The 21,874-nt window shown below is 43.0% G+C and overlaps 1 protein-coding gene across 3 annotated transcripts in view; it reads right to left on the minus strand.

The window, feature by feature from the left end:
- SMAD7 (SMAD family member 7) overlaps positions 1-21,874 on the minus strand; it is a 40,460-nt gene that overhangs the window by 11,549 nt on the left and 7,037 nt on the right. For 2 of the 3 annotated variants that reach the window (XM_034774143.1, XM_034774142.1), the window contains one exon: positions 19,126-19,200. In XM_034774143.1, coding sequence (XP_034630034.1) covers positions 19,126-19,200 — 75 coding nt within the window. The remainder of the gene's footprint in view (positions 1-19,125; positions 19,201-21,874) is intronic. The other variant, XM_034774144.1, reaches the window with a different exon arrangement.

Consider the following 21,874-nt stretch of genomic DNA (forward strand, 5'->3'; position numbering starts at 1 on the left):
AGGGCATTTCTGTTCCTTTCCGATCTTTCTAGTAATTTTGGGGGTGGAGGGATGGGCTACTTGTAAAAACAGGAGGCACAAAATGTAAATGATTTTCAGGTTAACAGTGTTGGGTTAAGCATCTGCTTTGTCTAGCAATGGCAAAATCAAATAATCCAAATTCTGCCTTTTGAATGGTGTATTGGTGCCCCCCAATGATTTTAATGGAGGCTCCACACACACACACACATCCAAGAGAAGAGTTGGCTCTCAAAGACTTCTTACCCCATCCGTTGTACACCCCATTAAACCCCAGGGCAGTGCAGACAGCTGTAACTCTTGATGGCACAGGTCATTTCTGAAAGGCTAATTTAGGAGAGTATGACGTGTTAAATTCCTGTTGTTGTTGTTGTTGCTGTGGTTTTCACAGACAATAATAAACCCAACCCAATCTTGATATGTACATAAGCTCCCAAACTGTAGTGATCACCAGCCCCCAATGGGGCAGCATCATGGAAACTGAATCACTAAACAATAGACTCTAGAGGAGCTGCTACAGTCTGTCGTGTCAACACGTACTTAGGGAGCCCTTAATCGGTGGATTATTGACACAGATAGACCATAACATCCCTTTAGGAGCCATTACAGTGTATCGTGTCAATGGGTACTTATGGAGTCCTTAATCCGCGGATTGACAGGCTAGACCGTAAATGTGTGTCTATGTCTAATTAGGCAGCTCTTATTACTCAGCATATACAGTAACTCTGCAAGCTAAAGAGCCTTAGGAATTTTTTCTTATTTAACGAGATGCCCATCTGCCCAGACAAATATCTCTCTGCTCCCTTTCATATTTAGGGAAAATAAAATGAAAATATTTTTTTCCAAACTATGTGGGGGGTTTTTTAACTTAAAATCTTTTAGTGTGTAAAAAAACCTTTTGTTCTATTAAAACACTAAGCCTGAAATTCCTACTCATGCAAAACTCCCATTTGATTTCAATCAGAGTTTTGTCTTGAGGAAGGACTATAGGATTTTGCCCTCAGTATGTGAAGCTTTTATGACAGTTTAGTTTCTAGAGCCGGGCCAAGCTGTTAAGTCTAGATTCAGCTCTGAACTTTTAAAGTTTAATGAGGATGTTCAGATTAAGGTTTTGGGTCAAGCCATTATGGAGTAAGGGGTCAAGCACCAAGTGCAGATCTGGAGATGAACTTCCCAGATCAGAGCTGTGATCCTGGTTCATGCCCTTGTTAATTATTATCAGGTCTGTGCAAAACTCCCACAACAAAACTAAGTGAAATTTGCCTGGTTTAGAAGATGCAAACCTGAAACTTGCCCAAAGGTTGTTCTAATGGTCACCAAGGCTGGCAAACATTATGGTGAAACCGCAACCAAGTTTCAGTCAGAGCCAGCGTGACTTCTGAGATATGATTATGGGTGGAAGGTATCTGAAACTCTGTGATGTCCCCCAGTGTTTCACCCTCAAACATAGTGGTTTGGGCTGAGCTTTCCTCTTTAAATCTTTGGCTTTCATTCAAATCCAAAAACTCAATGGGTTAATTCAAGTGTGGGGCTGGGTGGACACTGCTTAAAAAAAAAAAAAAAAAAAAAAAAAGTTCCTGTGAGGCCCTAGGGCTGAGGTCAATGAGTTCCTCAGAGTTCTATCTAAAGGCCCCAGACAGCAGACACTCAGACTGGAAACACTGAGACATCCTGAACTGTAACAGTGTCACCACATGGGCCAGCTCTCTTTGAATGCTACCGACTTCAACAGCTGAACAGGGCCCCAGAAGTGTGTCTTCAACACAGGAAATTAAAGCCTGAAAAATGTAGGATGATTAAAAAAAACGAACACGCACATTATGGGTCAAACACTGCGCTACATTCTCAATGCCAGCTTTTTAATCTACGTTTTAAATATACAAATTAAAGAGAGGGGAGGGAAGGGGTAGGGGACAAGAACAGACAAGAACAGAACTGAAACTGAAATCTGCAGGGTTCTCTCGCTCTGCCAAACAAAAAATTTGATTCATAAATGTACAACTAGTCATTGCTACTGTCTGATGATGATGATTAATCAATTACTAGTGCTAAAAATTACCCAAGAAGAGAAGAACTCTTTTATGCCCAGTTAAATTTTCTTTAAAAGCCAGCAAAGCAGAAGCCACCAGCCCTTGTAAGTAGTGTGTTTGGAGCTAGAAGAAAAACACACACACCAAAAATGCCTGTCTGCCTGTCTCCAGTGGTTAGAAAGGAGCCAGCTGACTCCAGCTTCCTCTGTCCCAGGCTTTGGGCCTCATCAGCCATGCAAATTATAGAGTACTGCTGTCTGAAGGCCGAATTTCAACTTAACTCAGAGAAAAGCCTTAGAGGAAGGGTGGGGATCCTAGAGTCAGCCAAATCCATTCATAATATTTACAGTAAATGGGCCTCTTTGCTGTTGTTTAGTATACAGTCAGCCTAATTATTTTTGAAGTTTTAATTTCAAGAACTTTCTTTACTTGTCTCTCTTTTTCAAACCCCCCCAAAATCCAGGAATCTTCTTCTTTGGTTTATTTTAACTCTGGGAAGCAAGGGTGGGAATCTTACCCACCCCCATCCCCTAAACGGGAATGAACCCTGTGTTTGGATAAGAACAACAAACGTGAAGGGGGCTGTCAGTGGTAGTGAGAGAGAAGGAGAGAGAAAACTCCGTTAATAAAGGCTTTAAAAAATATCTGATAGGATTTCAGACAACAGAAAAGAAGCTCCTACTATACACTTTGGTTCTGTCCTATATCGCAGTGGTTTTCCGACTGTGGTCTGCAGACTGCTGCGGGCCTGCAGACTATGTCTAAATTTCCAAAGGGGTCCACAAATGAAAAAAAAAGTCGAAAACCACTGCTGCATAGGCTTTTATGTTACACCGTTGACTAGCTGAGCAGACAAACAATAAGGGCTAGAGGGGATGCGCACACCAAAGTCCTATTAGTATCGTTCTGCTACATCTGAATGGGAAACCCATGCAGCAAAAAAACTATTTTAGCTATAGCAAATTTTCTTATTTCATACCCTGTCAAAGAAATAGTATAAATGACACGCTCAGCTTTCTCTAGTGTCATTGGTTCAGCTATTCTACTTTCCATGAAGTGCTCTTGCTACAAACTATTTGATCCATATCTTTGTAAAGTGACAGGTTTCAGAGTAGCAGCCGTGTTAGTCTGTATCCGCAAAAAGAACAGGAGTACTTGTGGCACCTTAGAGACTAACAAATTTATTAGAGCATAAGCTTTCGTGGGCTACAACCCACTTCTTCGGATGCTGTAGTCCACGAAAGTTTATGCTCTAATAAATTTGTTAGTCTCTAAGGTGCCACAAGTACTCCTGTTCTTTTTGTAAAGTGACACGCTTATCAACTTCAGGAGATTCTGCCACCCTTTCTCCCAGTGAGTGCATACCTTGCACTATAAGGAGCCGCCCCATGCAAGGAAAGGAGACTTGACTTAGGGTCAAGGTCTACACTACAAACTTTTGCTGGCATTGCTATGTTGGTCAGCGGTGTGATGAGGTGTGTCCTGTGACTGCTTCTGGGGGTTGGGGGTGGGGGGGATGGGTACTAGAATAAGCTTGGAAAAGCTCAGTTTTGCTGGTATAAGCTGTATACACACTAGAAGCGTTTGCTAGTACAATACGCCGGTATTGCTATCCCAGCAAAGTACTCCTAGGGTAGACCTGGCTTGAGTAAGTGGCAGCACTTAATCATGGACTTCAATAACAAAACACTCCCAAGTTATTCTGAAGACTGGTTCTCTCTTCTCTGGTCCCATCTCTCTTAGTTCTTTCTGTTTCTCCCACATACCTCAACCTCTCTCTCTCCCCTCTCCATGTCCCTCAGATATTGCACTTACACTGCTCCCATGTGGTGTCTTTTCAGGTAATTTGCTATAAATCCTTCAAAATCCATTTTGGACGTGTGATTTTATTCTGGTAAGAACAATAATCTTCCTACCCACAGATCCCATCCCACACTGTGTAGCCTGAAACCCTCATCCCTGCCCCTCTTGTCCCTGCCCCAGGCTTTTCAGACACCAGGTACAACCAGGGGTTGTCTTGTTTTAAGGAGAATCAGCAAGATTTCAGTGGTTTCCCTTGACATGCAGGGAACCTGAGCCAGCACGGGAGTGCTGCTGTTGCACTGCCAAGCTACTCACTCAGTTGCATGGGCCAAGAGGAGAAAACACAGGTTAGTGACCCATTTGCATGATAAGTCCATGTCTCCTGAAACACACCCTTTTTCTACCTATCTCCAACCCCTATTTGAGCCTAAGCTCTTAAGAGCATGGAGAAGGCATAGATAGGACTGGCGACTTCCCATCACTCACCAAAGAGAACCACGCCTGCAACTGATCTTGCCAAAACGTATTTCCCTGTGTATACTTACTCCCGCCTGTATTCCCATTGATGTCAATAGGTTTTATCTTCCTTTTCAATCATACCAATGTAATTCAGGAATAACTCCATCAAAGCCAATGGAGGTAGCCTGGCATAAAACCAGGGTAAGCAATCTTTATGCCCAAGGACTTCCAGAATGAAAGATTTCCTGGAGTAGGGCTTGCAGGATGAAGACTGTAAACCTTTTCCAGTAAATAAAAATCAAATCAAATCCAAGAAAGAGTTCAACAATAAAACCCAGGTCACACTGCTGTAGCCCGGTCACCTATACATTCTGCAGGAAGTTTGATCTCCTTATTGCACCTTGGAGCAAGGAGAGATAGGGGCTCAGCAAAAGTTGGAGCTCTGAACTTTTTTTTCTTTCCAGTGAGAACATGTAGCTATGTGGGTTACATGTTAACAGGCTCGTAAAGGACTTAATAAAAAAATCAATGCATAGGAGCCTAGTATTTCCAAATTGATATTTAATACCCAGACGTGTATTACATTTTTTTCCTAAATGCATTCCATACACACACACACACACACAATTGCTGAGTTGAATTTTAATAATGAAAAATTTAAAAACCCACTCTCCACAGTACACTGACCTACAGTTCTCCCCAAAGTTATTACAAGACCAAAAACAGACATTTACCAAAAAAAAAAAAAAAAAAAAAAAAGTCCACCCTTGCTTAAAACACTATTTTTCTAGAGAGTAGGGAAATGTTTCTTATACGGATATAAGATGTGGAAAAATACAGTTAGAAACAAAAGTTCTTTTCATTCCCTCATGCCCCGATCCCCCCCCCTTCCATAACAATTATGAAAACTGTTTAGATGGGATGGCATTTTGAACATTTACTGCATTCCAGCCAATAAATTCCATTCCCGGATCTGATGGAAAAATCACCCCCCCTTTCCCCTCCCCACCCCTCGCTTTCATTCTTTCTGTCTTTCTTTACAACCTAATACCCTGTCGACTCAGGGCCAGGGCCTACTTAGGGGGAAAAACAACACCAAGCGCCAGACTGGAGACAGCATGCAGACTGAAAAAGTTAATCATTACTTCTGTCTGCCTTCATAATCTAATCACTTCTATTCCAAAGCGCATGCAGCAAAGCTCTCTCACACACACATGCACACGCATTCAGGCCCACAAAATATGTTCTGGTGGTCTGTTCCACCCACACCACCCCCTCCACCTCTGTCGTCCTGTCCACCCCACTCTCCAAATGCAACCCTGGTAACTCCAGGTTAAGAATGAAATTTAATAGCCAAAAGCAACAGTGAAGGACATTTTAAAATGTTCAGACTAGGGTCACAAGCAAGAAGCTGCTTATCTGTCCCTTCCCCACTCCATCCCATCACTTCCCACCTTACTCTCTGGATTAATACTACTTAGCAATTATACAGTGCATTACATTCATTAACTAATTAATCCTCCGAACATTCCTGCGAAATGGGTAAGTCCTAGGATCCACATTTTACAGATGGCGGAACTGAGCCAGACAGTGGTTTAAGTGATTTGCCCTAGGCTACACAGTAAGTCAGTGGCAGCACCTGAGTCAGAACTCAGGAGTTCTTGGCTCTCAATCCCATTTAAACTCCATTTCTAATCCAGTTAGGGCACCCAGTTACAGCCCGGTTGTCCCTGACCTAGTTACCACACAATTAAAAGTTGCAATCTAGACAAAACCTAACTGTGTCTCGATAACTAGGCTGAACCCAGAGGCACTCCAAGACTTCAGCCTGGTTCTGGGGACACAGTTGGGTGCTATCTAGCTTATAACTTTTAACCATGCTGTAACTAGGTCAGAGGACAACAGGATTGTAACTGGGTCTCCTGGTTCCGCTATAGCTGGGGTAGAGATGGGACCTGAATCTAGCAGACCATGCAGACTCCTTGCTTACCCATGAACCTCACAGAAACACGGGTGTTGACAGGACTTTATAGTTTAGACTGTGTCCACAACGTGAACAAAAGTAACACACCAAAAATAAACTTGTTCCAATAAACACCAGCTATTTTACATCTCCCTTCCTCAGCAGCAAAGCAACAGTGCAGAATTTGTATCTTCCAACTCATCTCGACATTATTTGTCCGTGACAAAGAAAGAAAAGGGATGGGGGAAGGGTGGCCTGCTTGTTACCATCACTCCAGCTATCACAAGCGGCTGGGCTACACAGTACCTTACATTGAATCCCCTGCCTTCCAGAGTCAATTAGGCACCAATGATCTTCCAGGGCATTTACACAGCCTGGCACTTCATTGTTTTACTGGTATTTCCTTTCCATCTCCCTCCACCATTCACACTGCACATTCCCCCTCCCCCCTCCTCCCAATGCACTGACTACACTATAAAAGAATGGAGGCCTTATGGGTGAGGCTCTACAGTTCTTGGGCCCCCTTCCGCAACAGTCACACAAGCCAGTGATCTTTACTCACCTGAGTAATCACTACAGGCATGAGTAATGGTTCTAGGATTGAGCCCGGTGACATTAAAGGATACATTTTCCATACTTACCCTGCAAGGCAGTGGAAAAGAATAGAAAAACTACAGGCCACACTTTGCACCGCATTAAGATTTATGAGTTTGTTCCTTATCGTGAGCTAAAAAGCGTCAGCCTAGTTTACAAAGAAAATTAATTCACCAGTTCAAGCCTAGGGATGTAAACTTCAGGCTCCCAGCTAGTTTTCCAAACAAGACTTCTGCTATTTAATTCCTGCATCACTGCTTGAAGTATGATTTTATGCACTTATTTAGTCTGTCCAACATGGTATTGCACAAATGAAACACTCAGATGCAATAGAATAGTATCAGATGGGCGTTAAGTCCCACTACCAGCAGGGCAAAAATCTCTCTGGTTGTGTGAAGCTCTTATTTTTGGGGGGTTCTGATTTTAGTTAGTGTTCTCCAGATCTTCAAAATGCAGTCCTATCAGTGTTCTTGAAATATGCAGATAACCACTATACCTGCCTGGAATGTAAAGCGTGGTTACTCATCAAAGTGCAAATAGAAAAAATCACCACTGGGTTGTCCATTAGACTACACCGTACATTATCCAACTTGGAAAGACTCTCACACTGAGCGGTAATGCTCTGGAATTTTAGTATCTATAAATTAAAGGCATCAGTTTCAACACTTAAAGTCATTTGGTCCAGGGCCAACTTTACCAATTATAAAATGAAGACTGTTTGAAACATTCACCACCTCCCCAGCACCCGGGTTTGTCAGGCATAAATAAGGTTGCTTCGGAAGCTAATGAACATTTTATTAGGACACCACTGGTAACACCAGGTGTCTTTGTATGCTTTTAAAAGATCGTAAGGGTTGACCAGACCCTTGGTGATGGGAGGTCTGCCTTAAAAAGGCATGATGAGAACCAAACGTTCCAAGTTATTTTACTCCATTGAATGCTGGCATACTGCTCACTTCTAAAAGTTAGCTCTCATTTAACCTACTTTGGCAGCAACACTCTTCAAACAACATCTTTACCACCAAAAGAAGATTACTATTCTTAGTCCCATATTTGCTTAATATGTACATGTATGTACACACATATAATATTTTGAATGTTCTCCAATTTGAGCAGTTTGGAAGTAATTAATTTAAGACCAAATATGCCTTCCCTCTTTATTAGCAAAAGCCCTCGGAAAGATCAGCATTATTTTAATGTGGGCCTGCAATTTATCAACCAACCAGGGAGACAGAAAGGCTCCTGAGGACATACCTGAATAATCTACATCTACCCAGCTCCCGCACAGTGTTTAACATGCTGCTTTCTACAGAGGCTTGATAGGAGTAATTGCATATATGGAGGACTATATTCACATACATACACCGGCTCAACTGAAACAAGATGACACAAGGGATTAAACTGAAGTTGGTGTTTCAAAATTGTGCCAACAGATTAAATAAAAAAAGAAGTCGACCACAACGCTCTCCTGCAAAACCACTTCGGCCTGCATTCAACCTGCCTGCATCACTCTGCTCTGGCGTCAGTGCTGTGTTTTGACAAGTCACCCTGGCTGAATTCTCAGCAATGCTTTACACTCTGACAATTACAACCCGAGGTTCTCATTGTGTTATGAAAACAAAACGAAACAAGAAGCAGCCAACGAATGAGCTCCTCGTCTCCTGTAATAGCCTCTATTTGAATAACAATAAGATAACTCAGTGAACTAGTTAGGCTGCAGCTTTGTGCGTATTCAATCAAGGGAAGTGATATCAGTCTAGCCAAAAGTCCTACTGATGCATATGAAATTGGGAGGGTAGTAAAATTAGACACAATGGCACCCTCACACCCAGCGATGCGTCATCCCAACCCATCGCTATCAGCCTGTCACTCCTTGCGTGTATGTGTGGAGAGCTTGGTCCTGTGTAGCACAGGTGCAGGGTGAGTGTGTGTAAGAGCAAGGCAAAAAGAGTTAGGCACGGGAGGGAGTGCACAGGGAAGCCAATTCTGCATTAGTGAGAGCACTGCTGCATGGCAACCAAATTACGTCTGGAGTCAGAGCTAAGAGCCTAATTAGGATGGGGAAGGATGGCTTTTAAGACCCGTATCTCCTCAGAGGTGCCCATTCTCTACTCTTTCACTTTGAGCACTTGCAAGTTAAGGCAGCAGGCATGCAGGGGGAACAGAGACAAACACTCAGTTTAGAGGACTATACCTAGAACTGAATGCTTCCATTCACACTTGTGTCTGGAAGATGACAATCCAAGGACTTGCCGGATCAAAGCCAGAATATCATCAGCCCCCTACGAGCCACATTTTTTTTTTTTTTTTAAGGAAGGCCTAACTTGTAGTGGTTCTTCACAAACATGTGAACAGCTGAAGTCAGCTCCACCAAGCCAGCTCTAAATGGCATTCATTTTTTGTCTTAGTTAATGCACTAGCAAGATCTCAGAGAGGATTCCCAAGGAACTTTTCAAAAAGGCATAGTGGTTTGATGTTATTTAAAATAAGGAAAACAGAGCAGACTTCAAGTGCAAATGCTAAGGACATAGCATTTAGGAAGCTAAAACTGCAATGCTTTTTGTGCAACAAGATGAAAAGAGTAAGGAAGGGCTGTGCAAACTCTTATAAAATTTCTCTCTCTCTTTTTTTTTGCAAGTTAAAACCAAGATAATGACACTGGGTGGGGACCAATTCTGTGGGCTGAGCAGCCAAACCAAAATTAGCTTCCAAGCCAAGAGCTTCCTCAGCCTGGCAGTTTGGGGAAGGAAGCTGAGAAAAGTTATGAAAAGATTCTTCAATAAATTGAGCAACAAGGCTGAGTTTTTAGCGTTCAAGCAAAGGTGACCCTGCTATTAAAATATTTTTCAACATAATAAAAATAAAACAGAGTACTCCAACAAGCCTCTCTCTGAAACTCGGGCACTGCGAGAACTTTCTGATCACTGGGGGAAAAGGGTTCTTTTTGTTTTCCTTTCCCCCTCTTCTCTCCTTTCATTAATAACTATGTTTTCTTTTCTTTCTATTTTTTTCTTGGCTCTTTCCTCATAAAAAATGATGCAATTTCCTGTCTTGTCCCAATGTTTCCTGTTAATTAACAGGGTGAAAGTTATCATCACATATTTAAACTCCTACCCAAAACAACTCTGCAGAAAATGGTTCTCCGGCTGGTGCAGTACTTTGAGGCAAAAGCAGGGCTTAATTTGTAGTGAAAGAGGTGCTGGGATTCAAGCCATTAAGTGCCGGCGCTCAAGCAATTTTTTTACTTTCATAACTGAAGTGGCAAGCCCAGAGATGCCAGGACTATGAACTGCCAAGGCAAGAGATGCCAGGGCTCAGTACTGGCACAAATTAAGCACTGGGCAAAATACCCATAAGGCTAGACCAACCAAAGCTGGTATACCGAGGTATGAATTATGCCTTTCTTCACCAGTCTTTCCCTCCCAAGCCAAGATACACGCAGAGGGAGAGGTACAGTAACTCCTCACTTAAAGTCGTCCCGGTTAACGTTGTTTCGTTGCTGATCAATTAGGGAACATGCTCGTTTAAAGTTGTGCAATGCTCCCTTCTAACATTTTTGGCAGACGCCTGCTTCGTCTACTGCTTGCAGGAAGAGCAGCCCCTTGCAGCTAGCTGGTGGGGGCTTGGAACCAGGGATAGATTGAACTCATGTAGAACTATTTCGCACACAGCTCTCTCCTGCATGTGGGACTGGAGAAGGGAAGAGGTCTCATCTCCATGGCACCATTCCCTGCCCTCCTCAAACCATGTGCAAAGCTCTTTATGCTCTCCAGAGTCCCCATGGAGAAGAGATTGGAGTCAGGGTAGGTGGGATGATCACTGGCTATCCCCCACTCCAGTGGTAGTTAGCTACACAAGTTAATACAGTCCCAGGTTTATTAACTTTACCATAGATTTCCCCTGCCACTACCACCAGTCAGGGTCACCAGGCCCTGCTGCAGCCAGTAGAGAATCCGAGGAGTTGAAAACAGGTTGCCTGGGGCCAGAGCCACTGAAGGGGTAGAAGGCCTTTACCCAGATGACCCTGGCATCCTGTAGGTCCACTGGGATTTACGAGGTTAAGGGAGCAGGTGGACAAACCCTTCACCCCATCCTCCACTGGACAATGAGGGAGAATCTCTGTAAGAAAATCCAAACAAGGATTTCATTGCAAACGGGCCTATTCCGGCAGGAGGAGACACCTGGCTACTGGTGATGAGGTTACTCCACCATCCCCTACAACTCAACAGCCAACAACATTTCAAGACTACACCCAAGACATTATCATTGACTTAAAAAGTCTAATCAAAAGCCAAAGGCCGGAAATCCTGCGAGGCGCCGATGCTCCTTTCCCACAGACCCCAGCACCACACAAGATTGGGCCATACTCTTGTTTACACTACAGGATTCCTCAACAGCAGCCATGACATAACTTATTCCCCAGTTTCCATGTTAAAAAAGCCCATGGCAAACAGCCCATACACAAAGAGGAGGGGGATGGGGAGAGAAACAAAAGATATTTAGGTAAAAAGTGAAGAAGGAAAACTTGAACTTTGCTTTCTTTGTGTGTTACAACTAAATCCAGACTGTGTATCAGGAGTTAATAATATCTTAGAGCTCAAAATAAACTGGAAAGGAAGCTACTTTGTGACAGTAGGCAGGCAGCCAGGCTGCTGCGCGGGTCATTCAATCCTACTTAAGAAAGATGGTACGGCTGGCAGTGACCTCTGAGTGGCCCGTTACAGTATTCTTTTACACAGCTCACTCCGAGGTCACTACAAGAAGGCACCAGCAGGAATTCCACGTTCATCTTTTGAAACCACCCTGTCACATATCAGATAAGACTGACCGGCCCCCTATTTGGTCAAAGGGAGAGAGAGAGGTCAATATCAGTGTCTCTCCAAGCCTGCAGGAGTCAGAATGGCTGTGGAGCTGATAGGGAGGGCTGATAACCCTGCAATAACCTTAGTTAATAGTCAAGCGACAGGCTGTGAGGAGCAGGTCAGGTCGTACAGTTCAGTGTAATAGAACGAACATGTGAATGTCTGAAATACGTGCGGCAGAGGATACGGTCAGGAGGAATTGTCTGTGGTAAGGTATCTTCTTCAGGAAGAGCTGATACAGGACGTATCCTTTTCGCTGTACTGATCGCTCATGAAGAAAGCCCGTAGGGCTGAAATGCTGAAGCCACAAGCGCATTTTCAGAAGTGTCCACTAGCTCTGGCTGCCTCAGTTTCAGACACCAACTTGAGATACCTCTGGGTCTTAAATTTCTATACTTGGGGCCAAATCTCACCTCCTTGACTATGGCACACCTTGACCATGACCCACCAATTCTGCTCGGAGAAGGGACAGGAAGTAGGACAGGATTTCTCAGACCCCACCCAAACAAAGTGGGGTCACCCAGCGTGCAGGGGAATTTAGGGATGGGGCTCCTGTATCTACCACTATGCCACTCAGTGGCCATTCTCCCCACCTACCCCTTCCTGTAGCGTGTATTTAAGATCACCCATTGGTTGCATTCTCGGCATCCACGTGCAGAAGCAACATCATCTTTTTTTTTTTTTTTTAATCTCCCACTATTAGATAAATGCATGAGGTTAATGCTATTTGTTTCTGCAGTGTAACTGTTAAAGGATCATAGAAATCATAGATGGAAAAGCTTTAGTCCAGCTACCTGACAATGCAGGATTGCTCCCTATGGGGCATTTACTAGTCTTTTTATCCTGTCTAAGTCCCAAATTATCGGGTTTCCCACCACATTCAGGGGGTACATTTTATTCTGCAGGTGGATACCCTTCTGAGTTAAATGAAGACAAACATACAGATGAACACACACTCACATCACTGGTGATAAACTTTAAAATGCATTATTTTCCCCTAAATGGTCACTCTGCTATACAGAAATAATGGCTCAGAAAATCATTAGCAAGCAGCAGTGAAAACACTTACACACAATAGTATTGCAAAAATAAAACTGCAGATTGAAGCTGCATGCATTAGAAATAGCTGTGGCAGACAATAGTAATGTGTTCTCCTTTGCCGAAATTAAACAAATTTTGCTTAACAAGAGGGAAGTCTGACCTAGAGAATGTTTTTCCCCAAATACTGTACCTGAGAAAAGCCCACTCTGACTCCATTCATTTATTTTTCATTGTTAGTCGTTTTCAAGGCACAATTTTAAATTGATATTCTTTTGGAATACCCCTATAGAATTTCACTGAGATAAAAGTGATAGCACATATAGTCAAGATCCATGAACGAGGACCGTGCACACACACACACACACACACACACACACATACTCTATTCCCCCATAACCTTTGCTACTCAGCTCTGTTCCCATTTCCTCTGCCTGTTGAGATTCTGCATTAAAAAGCCCAGCCTGCTTATGGAAGAAAGGGTCTAACACAAGGAGGAGCTAGAATGGAGTGTCAGAGGCCAAAAGCTACATGGAGACCTTGCCAAGTCCCAGTCTCTCTCCACTTCACTGGCCTGGCTACATTCTGCCACGGTCAGATGATGTGTGAGGCTGCAAGGCTCCTAGTCTGGCAGGCGGCCTGGTTTGCTCCAAAGACTTCAATGCTGTCATCTTAGCATTAACCCCTGATAACCTTGTCCTTTTGAGCACGGGAGTGAGTTTTTAGGTAAGCTATTTAATACACAAGTACAAGCTAGTGCCGTCAGTGGTGCTAAGGAAAATTTGCAATGCATTGTGACATTTAAAACAACAGAAAGAGTGCATGTGCTCAAATAAACTGAGTATAAATGACTTTTTTTTTAAAAAAAAATCACTATTTATTGTTTATCCCAGAGACAAATATACAATCCCATTTACACAGGAAGATTTCTCAATTTCTGATTATAATAGGATGCCAATTTGTAAATAAAGGCATTTCACAAGCAGTTATAAACTGTGTGCTCGAGGGAAGGGGGTGGGGTGGGGGGGGACAGTCAGGATTTCTCCAGAGAAACCTTCAGAACCTTGCTACTCCCATCTAATTTGCAGGGGGTGGGAGGGGATGGGACAGGACTGTAGATCCAGCCAAATAATCGTGCTTCTATTGTGAATAGTTCTAGATTTAAAAAAGGTGCTTCTCCCAGGCTGACACAGATACCAGAAGGGATCAAAGTCATAGTGAAACATTCCAGGCCCGTCCGCTATTTCATAATGAAATGTCAGTCAGCTGCACATTGGAGCTTTTGTAGTAAAGATGAATCAAACTTGAATTAAAGTGTTCCATTAAAATAAGATGAGGTTTTAAGGTGAAAGGGTGAGGGAATGGGGATAAAAGGCACTGTCAATTTTCTCTATGTTGCTTCCTGTCACTTCAGTTTCTGTCTTAAACAAAAGTAAGTGTTAATCCAAAATGAAAAGGGGTTATGCTTGTTTTAAGCTACAACAGTGTTATGTGCCTGCCTTTCAGAACAGCCCGCCGGAAGGTCTCAATGGCACCACCCGAGGAGTTTTCACGCATCAAGGGCGTGATCTCAAACCCACAAAAGACAACAAACAACACTCCCATCGACTTCCACAGGCTCTAGATCTAGTCCAAAATGAGCATATGTCATCAAAGACACCTCCCATTTGGGACTGCAATCTGTGTAACCTATCGAGTCTGATATTTTATTAATACTCCTTAATAAAAAGCAATGATGACCAGGACACAAGCCAGCTCATCATATTTCACACACGAAGTGGCAGCTCTGAGGCCCTTTGAGGACTTCTGTTTTTGAGCAGACGCTGAGCTATCCAACATATGTGACCGCAGCTTGTTTGTTAGAAACTAAAGCACAATCACAAACTACACATCTCCTGAAGAAGATCTGAAACATTTGAAAAACAGCCTGGCCCCGCCCCTATTTAAGGGAATTATTTTCCTTTTTATCTACAGTGTGTTTTTGTTTGTGTTTTTGTTAACTGGTGTAGTTTAAAAGAAAGAGAGTCCAGTTCAGTACTGCACAGACAGGAACATCTCCGAGTCCGGTGGGAGATTTCTTAAGCACGGAATACTGAACTGGGCCAGAGAGAGTCAGCAAAGGAAAGAGGCAAAACAAACAAAAACCAAAACAAAACGAGAGACAGAGACTAAAAGGAGAGGGAGAAAGAGAGTGACTGAGTGGGGAGAGAGAGAGAAGACTGGCGTGTTTTTCCTTGGGAGTAATGGATTAACTAATATTGCACTAAAATCGAGCCAAGCCGCATGTAGACTCCATGGGCTTCTCTGTTCGGATTTTAACCTTTAGAAATATATATATATTTTAAACAAAGTTAACTAGGTCCCAGCGGTTTAGTACGGCTGTGCTGTCAGAGTTCCCTCCTCCCCTTTCCCAAACCTCACTCCCACCCACTCTTAGTCTTGCTCCTTTTAAAGTGCCACATACAACATGAAAGGGCAGCACCAGTGAATTAAAGGTCACCTCTGTGCATTTCAGGAGGAACCAGTTCCTTTGTGAAGACCCCCACGGGATTACGTTTTCACATTCAGCTCCTTTTTTTTTTTTTCTTCCCTTGCCAAAAGAATCAAGTCCCTGGCTCCAGGCTCCCGACCTTCCTCCCACCCCGAACTGAGCCCCATTCATTAAGCTGGCTCACTGCAGCACAGCCTAGGCCAGGAAGAAAAACAGAAAACAGAGCAAGTGAAAGAGAGGCTCAGATTGGTTATTTCAAGGGGGAAAACACTTGTAGAAGCTCTTAGTATATTACCCTCATCATTCCACACTGGTCACCCTCCCACATCCTCTCAGCTCTGCTATCCTGGTACCTCTGCCATTCATCCATGAAATTACCCTCTGCCTCCTGAAGAAGAATGAAATATATATTTCGTAGCTGGAACTGAGACTCCTTAAAAGAAAGGATCCAGCTTTCTGCATTCTTCGGGAGGACTGGATGAGCATTTTTTAATGCACTGCTTTCGTTTTATTATCGTTCTTGCAACATCCCAGTCTCTAAAGATGCCATGGCAGCGCCCCCACTCCCCAGGAATAGGGATGTTAACTGCAGTGTCCTGGCCCAATTCTCAAATTTCATCTGTGGTGATTGCATTTCCGCCTTCCTATATCCCACCTTTTTACCTTCAACTGGTTCAGCCTTCATCTCCCTGTCCTGCAACTGCTGCTGCGTGTAGTGTGGCTGAGCACTGTTTAACAGCTGCCAATTTCCACCCCAGAGGTGGCTCTCCTCAATGGTGGCCAGAGTGACTCCTTATCCATTAAAAAGAACAGGAGTACTTGTGGCACCTTAGAGACTAACAAATTTATTAGAGCATAAGCTTTCGTGGGCTACAACCCACTTCTTCGGATGACTTCTTCGGATGCATATCATCCGAAGAAGTGGGTTGTAGTCCACGAAAGCTTATGCTCTAATAAATTTGTTAGTCTCTAAGGTGCCACAAGTACTCCTGTTCTTTTTAAGGATACAGACTAACATGGCTGCTACCCTGAAACCTGTCCTTATCCTTTCAATCCCAATGCTGTGCAGTTGGACAGTCAGAACAATCTAATCAGATGCACAGCAATTTGGGGCTTTTTTTTAATCCAGTGAAACATCCTTTTGGGATAAAGACATAAAGCAACTCACCATATAACTCACCAGTTCTAAAGAGTGAAAAGAAGATGAGAGGATATGCTTTATGTATGGCATCTGACACCATTGTCTGTTTAAATGGAGATAAGATACAGCTTTTCCCTTCAGACAGAAATAAAACACTCCAAGTGCACCTTGACAATAGCTCATTAAAGCCCTGTTCAAATACACTGTTCTGCTACCAAAGCTTGTAGAAAAAGAAAAGAGAAAGTTAGCTTTAGAGAACTGCTGCAAAGTGCGGTTTATTTTCCTTGCTTGACTGGGTCTCTCCAGTTGGGAATTTTCAGAGCTGCACTTCTGTGCGTGGAACCAAGTTGCCAGTAAATCAGAGCAAATTCAAAACAAATGCTCTTTCATGTGGAGGCATTCGGCTTTGTTTCATGGCTTGCGTAGCTAACCGTATCCCTTCATGAGTCAACACTCCTATCGGCTCCTCATTAAACTAAATGGCTACAATTACACTGGTGGGGGGAAAGAGTGGTTAATGATCGTAAAAGTTTCCCCTGTTTTGGGAAGGTTTGGAAAACTTTTGATAACCCAAGACCAAAAATATATATATATACACCCCAAAAGGAACAGTGCCTTCTTCTGGAAGCTGTGAGAGAGAATATTTTAATAAACCTTTCCCATGTAGAGTACCTTTGTCAGTTCTTGCTGTGCTATGAAATTAAACTTCCATAGCAAACTCCTTAAGAAGGCATTCATAGGCAAGTTATGTTATTTCCTGCAGCCCAAACCCCCACCTCCCTCTGTCCCTTCAGAGGCAGACTAGACAGACGAGATGTTATCAATAACACAAACCTTTCAGAAAGCCCCCTTTTAAAAGCTAGTACTTCCTTTACTTATTTCATGTGGTATCCTGTGGAACTCAATCCTTCTCCACCCACCCCACATATTTCACGAGGGAAAAAAAATGATCTAACATCCTTATTGTGTTGTTTTACTTCTTGTTTCTGTTCTCTTTCCAATCTCCCTTCTCCAACCCTTTCCCCCCTCCACCCTTCTTCCCTAAAGTTACAGCCACCAATAGCCCCCTCCAAAAAAAGAGAGAGAGACCAACCACAAGTTGCCCTTCTCCCCCTTCCTTTGATTAATTCTCATTAGGGCCTTTGAACAAACAATATGCTTCCCTCTCAAATAACAGGCAGGGTATATATTACACTGAAAGAAAAACAAACAAGACTCACTTAAAGACATCCACACCAAATGCAATTCCTGGAGAGAAGACACAGACACACACACACCAGCAGCAACCAGCAACCTACATATTTCTAAAATTCCCATCACAGGGCAATGAACTGAGTAAATGCTCCACAAATCATAAATCACTGAGATTCACTGACAGAGGAAAGCATCTTCCAACCTACACGAGACCATGCAAGTACGTATTTTCAGACAAATTATGGTTGGTTATCATAATACAAGTCATAGTATTAGTAACTGCATTTAGGACTCAGCCATGCCTCTTGAAAGGCAAAGCTGTAGTGGGGAAAGAAAGGAGGTGAATAAGGTATTATACCTTTGAAAGGCCTGATTTGCAGCTCTCTCTGAAGTCCCCAGCTGTGGAGATATAGCATCTCTGAAAATCAGGCCAAAAAGGTCTGATGGGTGCTGAGAGCAGGGCACTGGGAAATGTCCTTTCATACACTTGTACAAAAGCTGCAGTCAAATGTTCTCCCCTCAACACAGCAATCCTTGTGCAGAGACACCACAACAGATCTCCCCAGATCATGCCATGTTACTAGCCAGCCACTCTGAGAGCCATACTGTACATACCTACCCCTTGTGCATGGGCGCCCATGTGCCCTCTCTATCACTCTGCCAGTCCCATGCAGAAGGAAATACAATATAGCCCCTGATGTATAAAATGCATATACAGTTGCCCTAACAAAAAGAACAGGAGTACTTGTGGCACCTTAGAGACTAACAAATTTATTAGAGCATAAGCTTATGCTCTAATAAATTTGTTAGTCTCTAAGGTGCCACAAGTACTCCTGTTCTTTTTGTGGATACAGACTAACACGGCTGCTACTCTGAAAGTTGCCCTAATATTTCTCAGCTGATTGCTAACCTATTATAGACAGGTCGCAGGCAACCATTGCCTAGTATCATACAGGAACACAATGGCTGGAATGGAAAACACCTACTAGATCAGTTGTCCTCATGTAAGGGTATAATATACTCCACTGATGCCATTATTGAATGTACTGTAGCCAGAAGGCTGTGCAGAAACCAGTTACGCTAACCAAACAAAAACCTACAAAGATTCAAGACCACCAGTCAAATACAGCTCTCCTTATCTATACAATTAGCCCCACTGAAACCAAAGGTACCACCTGTGTAAATAAGGCAAGGGCTGGGACTGACCTTGAATTTTTCTACAAGGATACAGTTGTAATTCACCTGCTCACTTCTCTATAAATAATCTATACCCTGTAGTGAACCACTCCCAAAATTCAATTTTTCCCCATAAGGTCCATCCATTCATCCCCAGGTGCCCAATTCCTGTTGAAAGTGAGTGGGCACTGGGAACCTAATTCCCCCTTTGAAAATTCTAGCCTAAGTGACCTGTAATCTTATACTGTCCCAGCATCATTCTTACTTCATTCACAGCCTAAAACCAACAGGCGCTTTAGGTGCACTAGGAGTAAAGAGTCCTGAGTGAGTAAAGCATACCACAGATAATGTCTTACCTGAAAGCCCCCCAGGGGCTAGACAATTAGTTCCCCCTGTTTCAGTGGAGGAAGGCACAGAGTCTGGACAATCTGCTGCAGCAGAGGGAAAAAATAAGAAATTAATATATGTTAGTTTCTTAGCACGCTGTAAACAATGTCAAGAACAGAACAAACATTCCAAAGTGTTCAACAGGAAGCTATTACTAATTGTCTGCACAGACACTGCCATTCATCATAATATATCCACCCTAAACTCATCACCCTTGTCTAAACTCTGCATTACCACTTAATCATTACTCAATGCACGCAAGAATTATATAAGGGCTGGAATCTTTTTGTCCAAGTCACGGGTTAATGAAATCAGGTCTCCCATCTTTTAAGTAACTAACAGAGCTCCGAAAGAGTTTAAACGGCTGCTTTGTACCTTGAATCTAGTACACAACTAGGTTGGCCAGGTGGAAATATTAAATTTGAAAGAGAGAGAAAAATAATACTCCACTTTTGTCACAAATAGTCCAATGTCAACTTTACTCCTTTGTTCCTGTCTTTTTTGCTAGTTTCATTAAGAACTCATATACATTTTCCCTTCCACTGACTGTAAATTACTTGGCTTCCCCAGCGTGTTGTGTATGCACCAAAAAGGCCTGCCTGGACCAAATTCTCTCCATGCACCACTGAAGGGGCTTTTATGATGAAAGGAATCTGTCTCATTAGCTATTCCTCTTGACATTTAGAAGTGTTCAATTCAGGGAGGGGCAAAGTTTGGCCCCCTGGTGTCCAAAAACTGCAACTGCCCCCTTTCTATAATTGCAGCATGAGGTCAACGTTGATCAACCTCTTTACTGCAGATGAACCCACACAAGCAATTTTTAATCATCTATCAGGGAAGATGCAAACATAAGGAAATACTGTGGTTGAAGGCATTTGCCGTCAAAAAAAAAATCTAAATGTACATGCAACCCTCGGGCTGCTGGCAAATTGCCACAATTGGTTACGCAAAATTAAGGCACCCTAAATTGCATCATTTCAGCTACAAACCATCTCTTTAGCAAGGGCCACAGCACCAATAGCTAGAGTTTTTTGTCCCCCACATTTTTTTCCCCAAGCACTCACTACTGAAAACCTAAGGAAAAAACGTGTGTGTGTATAATCTCATGTTATCAGAGTAAAGTATAATCCATAACAGGAATATACAGTTTAACAGGATACACTTAATCAAACTGAAAACAATAGGGGAGACAGGAAATGGACTTACTTGTGAAATACTGTATACTATACACTTTCTAAAATGTTTTTTAGTTTGTTTTCTATATTCTAAGGAAATATGCTTTTTTTTAACCCTGTCCACTTGTCTATCTGAACAGATGACTCCCTTGTATCTTTCCCTTGAGATCGCTCTCAAATGTTTTTGCTGATGCTTTCCCGCAACACACTCACACCTGTCTGAATGCAGGTGTCAAAAATATGGTACTGGTTTGTACTACAGACTAGTGCTTCATATCCAGCTCTAATCTGCCTTGACATGAACATGTCGCACTCCCACTTGGGAGTCAATGTGAGACCTGTGCCATACATCAAAAAGCCATAATTTGCCCCTTACATGTCATCTTGCTCTAGGGTCAAATATAACAAGATTCTTCTGCTAGCAATGCAGACAGACATTTTTAAGTAACTTGGGATCTATTCCTCAAGACTGCAGGAGACAGTCATAGCAATATGTCCACTTCTTCTCACTTAAAAACACACAATCCTAACCATAAAATTGCTGTGGAGATAAAGTAACCCTACAGTTTGAATTCAAACACAAAGAACAGCTCTCTGTTTCATCCTCAAGGTTGCACATTAGAAATCAGGCCTTATTCAGACCCTCCCTACAGCCTGGACCTTTGCCTGAGCATAGCTTTGCCCACTGATTTGGTCCCTCTCCACACTTCAATTGATCCCACTCCCTAATATCCAACAGAAAATTCCTTTTATCAATTCATTTAAACCCGAGAACTGCGCTTGGACACGGGCCTCACTTTAGAATAAGCCATTACTGAATGCACTGCTCATGTTCTCTCTCACACCCCAGAAGGCATAGGCTATGCAAAAGGCATGATGATCCTTTCCAGTTCCTTGCGTTAACCCTTGGCCAGTTGAGCCTTGCCTGCTTAGCATCATCCAGCCCTCATTCCGGCTGGTATGGAGCACTGTCATTTTTTAATATTTTTTTTATACCAGTGAAATGCTCCAAGACTGAGTGGTTCATTTGAAGTTGCTCCATGTTAGCCCTTTCACCCCAGATTTCTTTGTAAAGTGAGCCATTTCCAAACGACATGAAATCGTGTTCTTCACATCAACAGAGTAATGACTAGGGGCCTGGCCCTGAGAGGTGTGCCGTGTTTCCTGCTACACCTTCAATTCCCATTAAAATCAACAACACTTGAGGACCACGAGCAATCCACGGGCCTTAGATGCTTAGCCTGAGGAGTTTTTTGCATCCTAATATGCAGGTGACAGACACACGAGAGATCCTAACTTTCCCCTGCAAACAGAAGTCAGTGGACGACCATCCAGTCTAGTGCCCAGAGTATATACTCTCTCAAGCAGAGGGGAGTGGAAAGTTAGAGCCAGAGCTAAGTTACCCTAGAATTCAGTCATGCTCACCCCCTAGGGGAAGTGGGGGGAAAGCACCTCATATTGCTCTTGGGAGACCTCTGTGACTGCCTCCAGAGGGAACATATCCAGCCAGCCTCGGCCAGTAAAGACAGGTCAGCCTGATACA

The sequence above is a fragment of the Trachemys scripta genome, chromosome 6, assembly GCF_013100865.1.
Source record: "Trachemys scripta elegans isolate TJP31775 chromosome 6, CAS_Tse_1.0, whole genome shotgun sequence".
In the NCBI taxonomy this organism is placed as follows: Eukaryota; Metazoa; Chordata; order Testudines; family Emydidae; genus Trachemys; species Trachemys scripta.